The 13384-nt window shown below is 42.9% G+C and overlaps 1 protein-coding gene across 3 annotated transcripts in view; it reads left to right on the top strand.

Annotated features, from left to right (window-relative positions):
* AOAH (acyloxyacyl hydrolase) overlaps positions 1-13384 on the top strand; it is a 160316-nt gene that overhangs the window by 63201 nt on the left and 83731 nt on the right. For all 3 annotated transcript variants that reach the window (XM_059171560.1, XM_059171559.1, XM_059171558.1), the window contains 5 exons: positions 4683-4743; positions 5793-5863; positions 6709-6757; positions 7945-7993; positions 9718-9812. In XM_059171560.1, coding sequence (XP_059027543.1) covers positions 4683-4743; positions 5793-5863; positions 6709-6757; positions 7945-7993; positions 9718-9812 — 325 coding nt within the window. The remainder of the gene's footprint in view (positions 1-4682; positions 4744-5792; positions 5864-6708; positions 6758-7944; positions 7994-9717; positions 9813-13384) is intronic.

The raw sequence follows: 13384 nt of genomic DNA, 5'->3' as shown, positions 1-13384 counted from the left end.
CCACAACATTAAAAGATGCAATGGTGTACCAAGAGGGACATTGGACCAAGAGGCAAAATAGCACAGGCTCTACCTTGCACTTGGCCACTTTCCTCATGTGACAGTGGCTGCTGTCCCACAGCATCCGGTCACTGCTGTGGGTGCCACACATGCAAACATGCAAACCTGTCCACGTTAGTTCTCATAACAACTCCGTAAGTAGGGATTGTTATTATTCCTACTTGTTTTCCTAATTGTTATTATTCCTACATTGAAGGACACTGAGTCTTAAACAGATAATTTCTCCCAGCTGCCCCGTGTGTCTGCTCCGTCTAGCTCCCCTTGCAAGGGCTTGGATGTGATTCAGGCTGCACATCTGGACTCAGAGGCTATAGTCATTTCCTAGGGCAGCTATAATAATATACCTACAAATTGGATGGCTTGGAGGAACAGAAATGTATCCTCTCCTGTTCTAGAGGCTGGAAGTCTGAAGGCGGGGTGCTGGCAGGGTTCCTCTGAGACTCTGCTCTCCAAGAGTGTCTCCGACTCTCTGGGTCAAACCCTTTGCCTCTTAGCTTCTGATGGGAGCCCGCAATCCTGCTGGCAATTCCAGTCTCTGCCTCCAGCCTCCTCCACTGCCGTCTTCCCTGTGTGTCCGTCTTTCCCTTTTGTACAAACACCAGTCATACTGGATCAGGGGCTGGGCTCATGGCCCCATCTTGACTTTGTAACACTGGCAAAGACCCTGTTTCCAAAAAAAGGTCACATTCATAGGGCCTGGGGGTTAGAACTTCAACATGACTTCTTGTGAATACAATTCAACCCATACGAAGAGGCACTTTTTCTACATTCCTCCTCCTTTATCTCATGAGTTTCATGAGTTTCAATCCACTAAACATCTCCTGTCTGCTGTGAAAGCTTCTCAGGAGAGGAGGAGACTATCTGCTGACCTACATTGAAAGCCTCTTAGAGATCCAAGAGTTTAAAACTTTTCCGAGTTCATCTGCCTACATGAGTTCCCATAGGTCAGCTATGCAAAGTGCTGACCTGGGTCGTGGAAACAGGATCAGCCCCACTTTTCATGACTAGGGCTGGATGTAGTGACTACCATGACACGGGGAGCAGAGGAGAAATAGACAGGAAAGAAGATGCTGGAAGGCTGAAATGCAGGCAGCTCCCTAGGCCCCCAGTCGTTTCATCATGTCTAACTCTTACTGAATTGAGACACCCTGTCCCCTCCTTCCTGAAGCGTTATTGCATTTTCTACGTCAAACATAGGCCAGCAGAACCCAAAGTGACAATTCTTCAATTGAACCAACTTCGAAAAATTGAATTCAAGAGCATCTGTGACCAGGGATTTTCCTGGCGCTATTTAAAAGGGAAATTTTTCTTTTATGAAAAAGCAAAAGCAGTGTGTTTTTTCCTTCTTTCTAAAAAATAATTGTGCTTCTAATATAATTTGCACCAGATCACAATTTATTCAGTGCTTTATGATTTACAAAGCATATTTAAATGCAGCCTCATTTATTCTTCAAAGCAACCTGTGGCTTAGTAATAATAACAATGACTAAATGTTGTCTGATAAGGAACTCTTATCAGTGCAGCCCTACAAGACAGATGGCATCATTGTCCCCTTTCTAAAGAGGTAAAGTCTTTTGTCCAAGGCTGTGATGCTAGTAATCAATAAATCAGGCATTGGAACCCAGCAGCCAGGTTGCAAAGGCCGAGCTCAGAGCCACTCAGTTGTCTGTCCCTTGACTTTTCTCCCCACTTTTGGATGAGCAAGTAGGTTCTAGCATATTGGATGTCTGACCCCAAAGCACAGTCAGCAGATGGTAGAGATAAGGCCTACCTGTCTTTTATTACATAATCCTTCATTAAAGTCCCTTCCAGGAGTAATGCCTTTCCTGTTCTGTGCCTCTTCTGCCTCATCCTGTTTGGTCTAATGCCTTCAAAATACAGTGACAGTGTCCCACTGTGGGCAGTTTCCTAGCTCCCTGCTCCCCAGCATTTGGCTAGCCCTCCATACCCCAAGCTCACCAGTGCCTGCTTGTGCACCCCGTTCTTCTAGGCCTCTCTCCATCAGGCTCCCATACCACCCAAAGCTCTTAGAGGGCGAGGACATCATCTCTTAGTAAACCTTTTATCCTTGTACTTAGACACTTTGCTTCCAATTAGTAGGGACTCACTGAAGAAACAAGGCATAAAGAAAGAAAAGGCACTATTTTACTAGAACAGAAATATGTAGGATACCAAGCTACTACCATGGGGCAATCAACTTTTTTGTTCTTTTTTGTTTTGTTTTGTGCTGGTAAGAATTCACAGTGCCTATGCACTGTCTACTTTTTATTGTAACAATGGTAAGTCAAGAGAATCCCCTCTTAATAATCTTCTCTTGTTATTTAATTTCCATATGCATAAACCTGCATGTGGATCAATTCACATAAAGGCATACAGACTATCCTAGCCCATGTTAATTGCCTTTGTTCATCATTCTTTTCTTTTCTTTTCTTTTCTTTTTTTACTTGTTCCTTCTTCCCTATGGCCCACTCCTCCCAACCATATTGGTCCCTGTCCCTGCCACCAAGGTGAGCCCGGGTGTATTCTTTCCTGGTTTTCTCGGCTCTCATTTCCTCTTACAGAGATGCATCTGACACATTCACATGCATATTGAACAGAACCATTCCCAGCCCTGGAGTGCTGCCTGGGACTCGAATGTGAGACAGCTACACGTGGAAACTTTATTCTCCCTAGTTTTCTTTTGTTGTAATGTCCCAGTTTCATGAAATAATTTTAGGGAGTTTGAACTTGAATAGCTATTCTATTATGTAATGAATAACATTCACCTGCATTACAATTGCTCACTGGATCAAGCCCGCTAGCTCGACAACTGGCAGTCATAGAGCAATGGCTCTCGTGGAAATAGATTTTATATTCATCCCTGAGCAAGTCCCAGCCGACAAGGTAACTGGGTAGAATGCCGTGTGCCTTGAAATCTGAAAATCTGAAGAGGGTCCATGGGTTGGATTTGGGATGGCTCCAGAAACTAAAATGCCATAGGAGCAGATCCCTGTCTCCTGTTTGCCCAGCCCTAGAAATCACCCTTGGAATAACTGTAACCATTACACAAAATAATAAAAAGCTGATGTTTTGTGAGCGTTTTCCACATACTTGGCACAGGTCTTTATGCTTCCCATGGAGCAACTCACTCTTTACAACAGCCCTAGGAAGTGGGTACTAATATTGGCCCCTGTTTTACAAATGAGGAAACAGAGGCACAAAAGATTAAATAATCTGCCTAAGGTTATATAGCAAGTAGACAGCAGACCTGGGATTCAAACCCTGAGAGTCTAGTTTCAGAACCCAGAGCTATGTTAAGAGACTTCCCATGACTCTTTGTTCCTACTAGAATATTCTTCACCCAATTACATGCCTTGAAAATGCTTTGTCATCCTTTAAATTTAAACTTAAGATTACCTTCTTCCCTGTATTGCATTAGAAGTGTTTTTGCTCTTGATGCCCAACCCTTTTTAACATTTTCTCCATAGCATTGTAGTTGCCTACTGATGAGTTGTTTTCCCCCATGAAGCTCCTCTAACATTGGAAATATGTCTTATACTCATCCCTAATATCTAATGTGGTGTCTGGAACACAACAGGGATTCTAAAAATACCTATGGAATGAATGAATGTATGTTTCAGCCTACAACCAGGCGTCTATAAGGATACATGAGTATCAGATTTAGATACAGTTTTTTGTTTTTTAAAGAATTTATTTATTTATTTGACCCACAGAGATCACAAGAAGGCCTCGCAAGATCATGAGGCCATCTCCAGAGAAGCTTATGACCTAGACTCTGGGTCCACCATCCCCGAGTTAGTAAGACAGACTCCAAGATACCAGTTAAGCTCCATGCTGGCTCTTGCTGAATCCATTTGCCCTGAGGCTCTTACAACTGCTCTTGAATGCTCTTGATTCGAAAGACCATTTAATAAATTCTGTAAAGGCTCATGTTACTCTCTACATTCTAGGCTCTGCCAGTAGTCTCACCCTGCCATCTGATGGCACTAGCCTGCTACCCCGTAAGAGATTTTCCTAGAGGGAAAGCAGTGCGTGCCATGCAGGAGCTGGGAAAAGTTTGGTAGTGAGGACACAGAGAGAGAGCCTCCCTTGGGTGAGGGGTCTGTGGCTTTAGCATGAATTTCCTTGGTCATCAATGATCCAAGTCTTTGGTTTTTCAGGCTCATGAATGGGAGTGAACGTTGCCAGCTCAATGCCTCAAGATTTTTTGAGGTAGTGGTTTAGAAGAGTAGATTTTAAGAAAAAACTTCCATCACAGAATGTGTAAAATGGCACAAATTCAATCTATAGTGCTGAGCTCATTGGACCGAAAATGCAGTTCCTTCCTCTCTGGGCATCTCAACATCAATATCCTGTCTTCTCTAAAATGTTGATGTAATTGTTTCACTTCCCCATATGGGCCAAATTAATATCAGAGAGAAAATAGTTCTAATTAGGTGGAGAGCAGAGATTGGCAAAGTGGGGCTGGCACTCTTCCATACCATGGAGACACTTCATTTTATTTTTAGAATGGACTTCTATCACATCCACTCAACACAGCGCATCTGAAATGTCCCTGTTTGTTTCCATAAACAGTTTCTTTTTTCTTAGCTCACCAGCTGTTTTGTTTTCTTTTTTTCTAGAACGATACAAAATTCTGTGCCATTCAAAGATGTAGATTCAGACAAACACAGCATTTTCCCAGTAAGTATTGTTAAGAGTAACCAGATGTTCACTAAATATTGTATCATTTTCTACAAATATCATACCTTTAATAAGACAAGACTGAATTACATTGGAATGTATTAAAAATTTGTTAATATACCATCCCATGATTTTTATGGACTTTTTGGCATCTTAATAGGACACGAACCGTCAGAGTGGGTCTTTAGGCCGGGACTATTTTTTGTTTCTTGATGCCATTCCCAGCTAGGTGTTTCATTTATCTTGAAAGGTGCTGAGAATTATTTTGGAAATTCTTAAACCTATTTTTAGAGTGCGTGTGTGTTGTGTTAATGTGTATCCACATGTTTGATTTAGAGCAGTACGGATGTCAGGATGTTCTCTGGAAAAGCGAACAAGCAGGAGGCATGTATAACTCCGCCAAGTTGGTGGGATCTCAGATAGTCTACCTGGGAATGGGGGAAATGAAGATGTTGTTTGATATTATTGTGACTCTTAAGTCTTTCAAATCAAGGATCAAGACAGGTCAATCATATAATAAATCCACAAAGTTAGCCAACTCGGCTAGAGATTTTTAAATTATCCAGTACAACGATTACTCATTTGACCAAATAAATCAACTATTTTGGAGCCTAAGAAGATTGATAACTAATGAAGTTCAGAGAGTTGGATGTCGTGCTGTCCATGGAAGTGCATACACACACACACACAAACACACACGAACACACACAGATGAACACATGCACATGTGCATACAGCAGGCATGCACTGTGCCCACATGCATACACTGTTGTGCACCCACATACAGACACACACCCAACAGCACACACACACACTCACACGCACACACACTACCACTCGGCATTGGTGCTGGGACTCTGATACATTTCCCTCACACAGCATGTCTCAGCATATTAATCTTAATTTTCTTAGTAACCTCTAGTGTTCCTAGATTGTACTGGAATTAAGAATTGCACATGCTGGTACCCCTGGGACAGCTTTGACTGCCCTTCCTCGTGGATAACAAGGGGCGGAAATGAACCCTTCCTGTGTGTGTTCTTCAATTCCAGACGCTGAGGGGCTACCACTGGCGAGGGAGAGACTGCAATGACAGCAACAGGATGGCATACCCGGGCAGAAGGTACGTCTCCAACGGTCACTGACTCGGGAAATTACCTTCTAAAAAGGAGGCAGGAGGCGTCATTCCAGCCCCAGCCTAGGGGATTTGAACTTAGAGAAGGGACCTCCGTGTCCCCACCAAAGTAAAGCTCAGTGAAGAAAGAACAGCATTCGTTCACCATTTGTCCAGGAAACCTTCCTAGAGCACCTGCTCGTTGCCCAGCGCTCTGCCTGGTGTCGGGCGGTTAACGAAATGAAGTAGGGCCTCCCTTCGTGGAGCTTCTGGTCTAGTAGGAGGAACATGCGAGTCCACAGGGTACGGTGGGGGGGGGGGGGGGTGGCCTGTGTCCAGCCTCCTGCTCAAGGTCCATACGCAGGACTGAGGAGTGAGGCAGGAGCTCCCGTGAGTGGACCATGTGTCGCCTTTCAATCCCGGGCTGATGTTCAGCCGGCCACATCTCGAACTTCAGAAAGTGGATGCGTGACCTTCCTCTTGACTGTGGGGCCACAGTGTTCCGTTTACCAGATGTTTGGGAGTCTAGAGTACCATGTGATGCCTCACCTATCTGAATAAAGTGGGCTGCCGACTCATTCACTCTGCCATCGGCTCCATCCCGCAGCACAGTCCATGAATGGAGGCCACTGGAGCTGGTCCACCGTGGTCAGAAAATATCCCAAACCGAGATACTGGCAGAGGCCAAGTGGAGGTTTCTGTGTGCCGCTGACAGTCATGCGTGGCACGCCTCCTTGACAAGCCTGTTGTCCATCACTGACCCTTCATACAGCACTGGTTCACTCATTCATTCAGCTGACATTCACAGGGCGAGAAGCATATGCTGAAGGCCAATGTTGCTGTTTTCTTCTTAGGCCAGACAACTGGGATATACACGAGGATTCAAACTGTAATGGCATTTGGGTAAGCAACCAGATTCAAACCTAGTCCCATCCTCTGACGTTCTGCCCTCCTTAAAAGCCCATTTGCTTTAGTCAGTCCTATGGAAGAAGATGACAGATGAAAGCAAGCTTTCTCTGCAAACTGGAAGAGGGCTGTAGAGTCAGATCTCACATGATGGATGGCAGGGATGTAATGAGAGTTGAGGGTCTGTCAGTCACAGTCCCTTGAAGTCACCCACATCCAACCCCTTTTTTCTGCATTGAGTCAGGAGAAATTAAAGGAAGAATTCTGTTAGCAAAGTTTTACAGCGACCCAAATAGCTGTTGGAGAAAAGCTCTTACTGCGCCACCACGTCAAGGCAGCCATTTTCTTTCTATTCCACAAAGCTAGTCAGTCAGGGTGGAAATTAATGCTGGTGTTTCAGCTCTGCATGAACAGCAGATCTGAAGCTTTTAGGAAGAGAGAGGGAAGAAAGGAGGAAGCCCAACCAAATACTTCTCTGAGGACAACAACGGCAGCAGACCTCCGTTTTGTGGGGTCTCGAGCTAATACATGACTGAGGATCCTCCTGAACAAAAAGAATACCAAATTACTAATAGTTAATTAGAACAATAGAAGAAATCCCAACAAAATCCCAGAGTCTTGGAAATCCAGGCCCCTTAGAAATTATAGGCTGTGCAGCGGCATCCCTGGCCTCCACCCACTAGATGCCAGGCACTCCCCCTCCCCCTGTTGTCACCACCAAAAATGTCTAGACTTTGCCAAATGTCCCTCGGGGCAGAGGTGGGGGGAAGCCAGCCCTGCTGAGAATCAGGGCTCTGGAAGCATCCATGTTTAGGGAGTGAAGACATCAGCACACTGAGAGCTCCAGCTCAGAGACAGAGGGACACACACTGACCTTGTGTCTTGGTCACTTAGTGGGCCAAGAGCGCCCCCTCGCGGCGACACTGCCAGCCCTTCAGACACTGCTAGAGGGGCATCCTCTGGACCAGATGGTTGGCCCTCTGGATCTCTCCTTATTGCTGCCCCCAACCATAAAGCCCAGCTCACACCGAGTGTTGCTGTGTTGAATTAAGGGCTCAGGAGACTTTAATGGGTTTTATCCACTAACTTGCCTTTGTACTTTTAAAGCCATTAGGGAAAGCCACAGTATATGTGTCTCATACATTTAAAAACAAACTGCTAATCCCATCCTTTCTCTTTTGAAGGGTGTTGATCCAAAAGATGGAATTCCATATGAGAAGAAGTTCTGTGAAGGTATGTATTGTAGAGTTAATGTGCTTATCACAACAGGGACACTCTTTTCTAGTCGGAGGCACACTTAAGCCAACAGACCACCCAAGGGAGGAAGTGCCTGGTGCTAGAGCTTAAAGTTGATCGATGTCCATTTATTTTCATGAAAAAAAGCTATGAAAAAACTTGTAGAAAATGGAGGCAGAACCTAGAAAAAGTATAACTGAATTTTTCTGACTGCCCCCTTTATGTGGAGATTGGAAACGATTGGAAACTTGAATGATGAGGGCAGAAAAGGCAACAGGAGAGAGCACAAGGTAATGGAAACCTAGTGCTTCTCCCAAATATGAAAACAAATAGAGGTGCTGGCATTTCCATGTCCTTCTCAATACACAACAAGGTCAGATATCTAGGTTTGCTGACAGAATCCCTGTGGCAGGCAACTGGGCTAAAGATTCATATCTGAGTTACTTGAGGGACACCTCCAAGTTATAGCCATTGGGGAGTTCCCAAAAATCTGAGCAAAAGCTCTGTGTTCTAAATGCCCAAATGCCACAGACATCTGAGCTGCCAGTATTGTTGGGAAAAACCTATGATCACCCACATACTACTGAAAATTTGTGCCTGGTAATAACCAAAGGGTCTCAGGCAAGACCCTCTGCTAGCCTCACTTTTTACATATGGGCAGTGCTTTTCCCTAACATTGAAAAGCATTCCAGTCATTCATTCATTCCTCCACTTGATGGATATTTCCTGAATGCCTATCCCTATTATGCACCAAGGGCTATGCTTGGCTCTGAGTTGTCCTGGACAGATGCCACACAGTCTTTGCCCTGAATCAACTTAGTCTGATTGTCTAGGGGAAAGAGGCATCCCTCTGTCTGACTTTGGGATGGATCCGTTGATTCTTTCAGGATCTTAAGGAATTTAGGAGAGTACATCCAGGGGTGCCTGGGTGGCTCAGTGGGTTAAAGCCTCGGCCTTGGCTCAGATCATGATCCCAGGGTCCTGGGATCGAGCCCTGCATCAGGCTCTCTGCTCAGCAGGGAGCCTGCTTCCTCCTCTTTCTCTCTGCCTGCCTCTCTGCCTATTTGTGATCTCTGTTTGTCAAGTAAATAAATAAAATCTTTAAAAGAAAAAAAAAGAGTACATCCATCACCCATGGGTAGACAAATCATGCAGATGGACCTCAGAGGCAGATTAAGAGATTCCTAACCTCCAGATAGGGCTTTGCAGAGACCTTTATGTTCATCTCCCATTAATCAGCCAGAATTGTCCACCCAGTGCTTTTGTGTATATGGATTAAGGGCTTTAAAAGACCATAACAACTTTGAAAAGTCCAAATTGCTCCATGAGATCACTAATGCTTATAGTGAATTACAATAGAATTCAAGAGAGCCATTTCCAAAACCAAAACCCAGGGTGTATTTCTGAGTTCAGATAAAGTATGGATTCTTTGATTCATCCATCATTCACTCATGAGGTTGCACAGCAGTTTTGTTTTATGCTGAGCTAGGAAACACACCTGCATCTGTACAGCTTACCTAACAGTTTCAGTGGCCTAGAAATCTCAGTCAACTCCTAAATGCCATCCCCCTCACTCCCCAACGCTTGAAAAGCGGCAGTGCATCACTGTTATGAGGCTCTGTGCGGGATACACACCAGGGTATCTACCCTTCTGACCACCCAATCCAGAAGCTCCAAACTACTGGAGTGCATAAATAATGCAAATAAATTGTGCCTCCCAGGTTCACAGCCCAGGGGAATCATTCTGCTGGGAGACTCAGCTGGGGCTCATTTTCACATCTCTCCCGAATGGATCACAGCTTCACAGATGTCTTTGGTAAGTAATTTTGGCAGTAATTATCCCGGATGTGCCACCCTTTGTGTTTGGTCCCTCCTTGCTCCCTCTAAATGCGATGCCAACTCCAAACAGGTGCAAATCTCCCTCCTCAGCAAAATCTGTTGTAAAAAGGCGCAGCCACAACCATTCCAGCTTGGTTTATTTCAAACAATGTGATAAGAAATGTGAGGGCATTGTCACAGCCGGCTCATCACAGCAACTGTCCTGTCCATTAGAGAAGGGGGACCTCTGCCAGGTGGAAAGGAGACTTAGGCACAATGGGGAAACCCTGGTCATATGGCCACCTCAGCCGTGGTTCCCTTCTCCCTCTCCAAGAACCCTGAAACTCCGATCTGGAGAAATCCAACTACAAGAATTATAAATTCTTCCTTGACCCCTTCTTCTCAAACTAGAGAAATTGAACATACATCTAAACACTCCAACTGAACCTGTGCCAAGTCCCAAAACTGAACAGACATAGACTTCCCTTTGTAAAGGGGAGCAAGCAGGGAAACATCTGGATGTATAAAAAAATGCTCATGATCTCAACAGAGGAATGCTCTTTAAAAAAAAAAAAAAGGCAAAAAGCTTGCTGTAGGAGACAGAGTGGCATTTTGTACAATATTAAATTCAGGTTCTCAATAATGGTCAACAGGAGATTGTACCCATGAAAAAGGAGCAGTCAGACATCAGGAAAGACTACTTTAGGGAGAAAGAACAATAATCACCTGATGTAAAAATCCAGTGACAACACTGACAAGCAAGTTGATGATGCAAAAAAACAAGATTAGCAAACCAGTCCTCCTGCTGGGGAAATTCTGGAACTCAGAGAACCGGCATGCGGATGGTTTCTGGAGACTGAATAGGAAAACCAGAAAAGAGAACATATCAGGCAGAGAGGAAGTGGTGACCAAATAAGCAATAAAAGATAACTCAATTACTGAGTTGAAGGAATCCTTGTCTTCAATACTAAACCCGCAGTGAGCACAGGCCCAAGTGTAAAATAGACTCTATTAACCGTGTCTTCCTTTTTTTTTTTTTAATTCCAAATATAAAGAAAAATCTTGCAATCATTCTGCCCAACAACAACAACAAAAATCACCAAGGTACTTACTAGGAGGAAAAAAACATTTTAGCATCAGACTTACCTCTCAATGCTAACTTTTAGAAAATAGTAGAATAGCCTCGACAGGATTTTGAGGGTTGCATGTCAGAATTGTTCAGGCTGCCAAGATATTGTTTGTTCTTCCAGAAACTTATTCTCCATTTTCAGAGATTCAGAAAACATAACAGACCTATGCCCTCCTGAGAAAGATTATTTTAAGAAGTATTCCAGATTACTATTCCAACTATTCCAAATATTACTAGATTTCAGTATATAACATTATCAAATGTAAACAATGTAAAAAAAATCCATAAGGTTAAAAGACAAATGAAAAATGAGAACAATATTTATAACATATAAGGCGATATTTAAGTTCCCTAATAGCACACAGTTCCTGCATGTCAATAATAAATTTTTAAGTGTTTTAATAACATAACTAATAAATATAAACATAGTTTCATCTTTAATTGTAATCAAAGAAACACAAAATAATAGAATATCATTTATCATCTTTCAAACAGATAAAGCTTAAGAAGTGATAAAAGACCTATTTTCAGCAAAGATATGGTGAAATGGACATTTTCTTTCACCACCAAGAGTGTTTAAGTTGGTTGAACTTCTCTGAAAGGCAATTTGACAAAATATATAAAGTGACATGAAAATGATGGTGGTTTTAATCATTAATTCTTCATCTGGAAGTTTACCTCTAAAACTGATTAGTCATTTGCTCAAGAATCTGTGTATATGAGTATTCATCAAAGAGTTACTTATAAGAGCAAAAATTAGAAATTAAAAATAAAAAACAGGGATTAGACATGCAAAAATATACCCATAAAATGAAATGTTACGCAACCACTAATACACATGTCAGAGACATATTTCTTAGCAAGAAATATACAAATAATAATTTGTTAGGGGGCAAAAATAGGTTATGAAGTAATAATGTATGAACCAGTTTTGTGAATATGTAATTGCATCTGTGTGTGCAAGCAAAGAAAATAATTGGAAGGTTGTGGATCAGTACATTAACACTGATATGTCTGGATTATAGAACACTGGGTAACATATTCTTCATTTTTCTTCAGTGAATTTGTACTATGTAGGTACCAAATATTGCAATCCAAGACCTGGGCTATCATTTTGTTTCGTTTTGAGCAAATAGCTTAAAAAACACCAAAGTACTGTTTTTCTTAGTATTTGTAAAAACCCTCCAAGGTAGGTGTTTCACAACATAGCTTCACTGTACACACAGATATCCAGAGAGGTTAGGTAGACTGCCTAAGGTCACACAGCTAACAGGTGGAAGATTCAGTTCCTTTCATTGTCATCTTGAATAAGCCACTTACCCAGAAACTCTGTAAATGATGGTAGGAACAATCTCAGGCAAGGCCATGTGTTTCATGATCTAAGGGCTGTGAAAATGCTTTGGACTCTATATTGGGTTCAAACTAGACAAAAAGTAGATTGACTCACAGCTCATGCAGTGCAGTGGTGGCAGCTAACCAGGCTGGTCCATGTCCTTGTGCTTGTCCTTCTTGTCCCACATCTGGGCCTCTGGAGGCTGAGGTGAAGGGTGCCTCTCCCTTTAGGGTTCTCCTGGAGAGAATGGCGTCTCAGAAACTGTCACCAGAGCCAGCAGCTCACTCTATAGTGTGCGAATTCTCTAGGGAAGAGAAAGATTCACTGAGAAGCTAGCCCAGTAGTCTGGAGTCCTGACAACTGGGATTTGAATTCTAACATTTTTTCATCTGCTGTTTGCAACAACAAATTAAGTGAAATACTGCAGCTCAGCATTGTTGGTTTGGGTTGGGTTACAGGAGTCCCCTGGTTGCTGAAAGTTTTTTTTTTTTTTTTTAATGCCACTTTGCTTTTACAGAAGACCTACATTAGCCCCCTTTCTTCCCAGCCAAAAGAAAGCTAAAGAAGATGTTCACTTAAAACAAAAACAAAAACAAAAACCGTTACCATGCTAATGTAGGTCTTTCAGAAAAGCAGAATGGCCTAACTCAAACCTTGAGAACTCTCCCTGTTTAGATAGCCAGGGAAACCTGTGTTTCCCACCCCACTCCCCTGTCATTTTTTGGCAGTAAATTATAGTCTTAGAAATGGCCAGCCACAAGAAGGGCAAGAACGTAGAGTTGATGTGGAAGCCAAACTGGGCGTAATGGTAATTGGGTTCATGAATCTCACCAACATATTAGTAATGCTGTTGGTGGTAGGGACAACACCACCGATTTAGCAGCATTCTGTCACCTATTTCAAGCCTTTGATGTTCTAGTGTTCTCAAAGGGGTTAATATACATCTCCAAGCTACAGATCAATCCAGCCACTCCAAGCCGGGGCCACTTCTGTGTTGTGCCATTTATAAGATGGAAGATGAGACAAGGATAATAGAGAAACATTTTGCTTAGAAAGTTAGCATTGAAAAGAAGGTATATCACCAAGTTATTATCAAAATAATGCTGTA

This window comes from Mustela lutreola, chromosome 4, assembly GCF_030435805.1.
Source record: "Mustela lutreola isolate mMusLut2 chromosome 4, mMusLut2.pri, whole genome shotgun sequence".
Taxonomy (NCBI): domain Eukaryota; kingdom Metazoa; phylum Chordata; class Mammalia; order Carnivora; family Mustelidae; genus Mustela; species Mustela lutreola.
The sequence above is the reverse complement of the archived record's forward strand: the minus strand, read 5'-3'. Positions and strand labels throughout refer to the sequence as shown.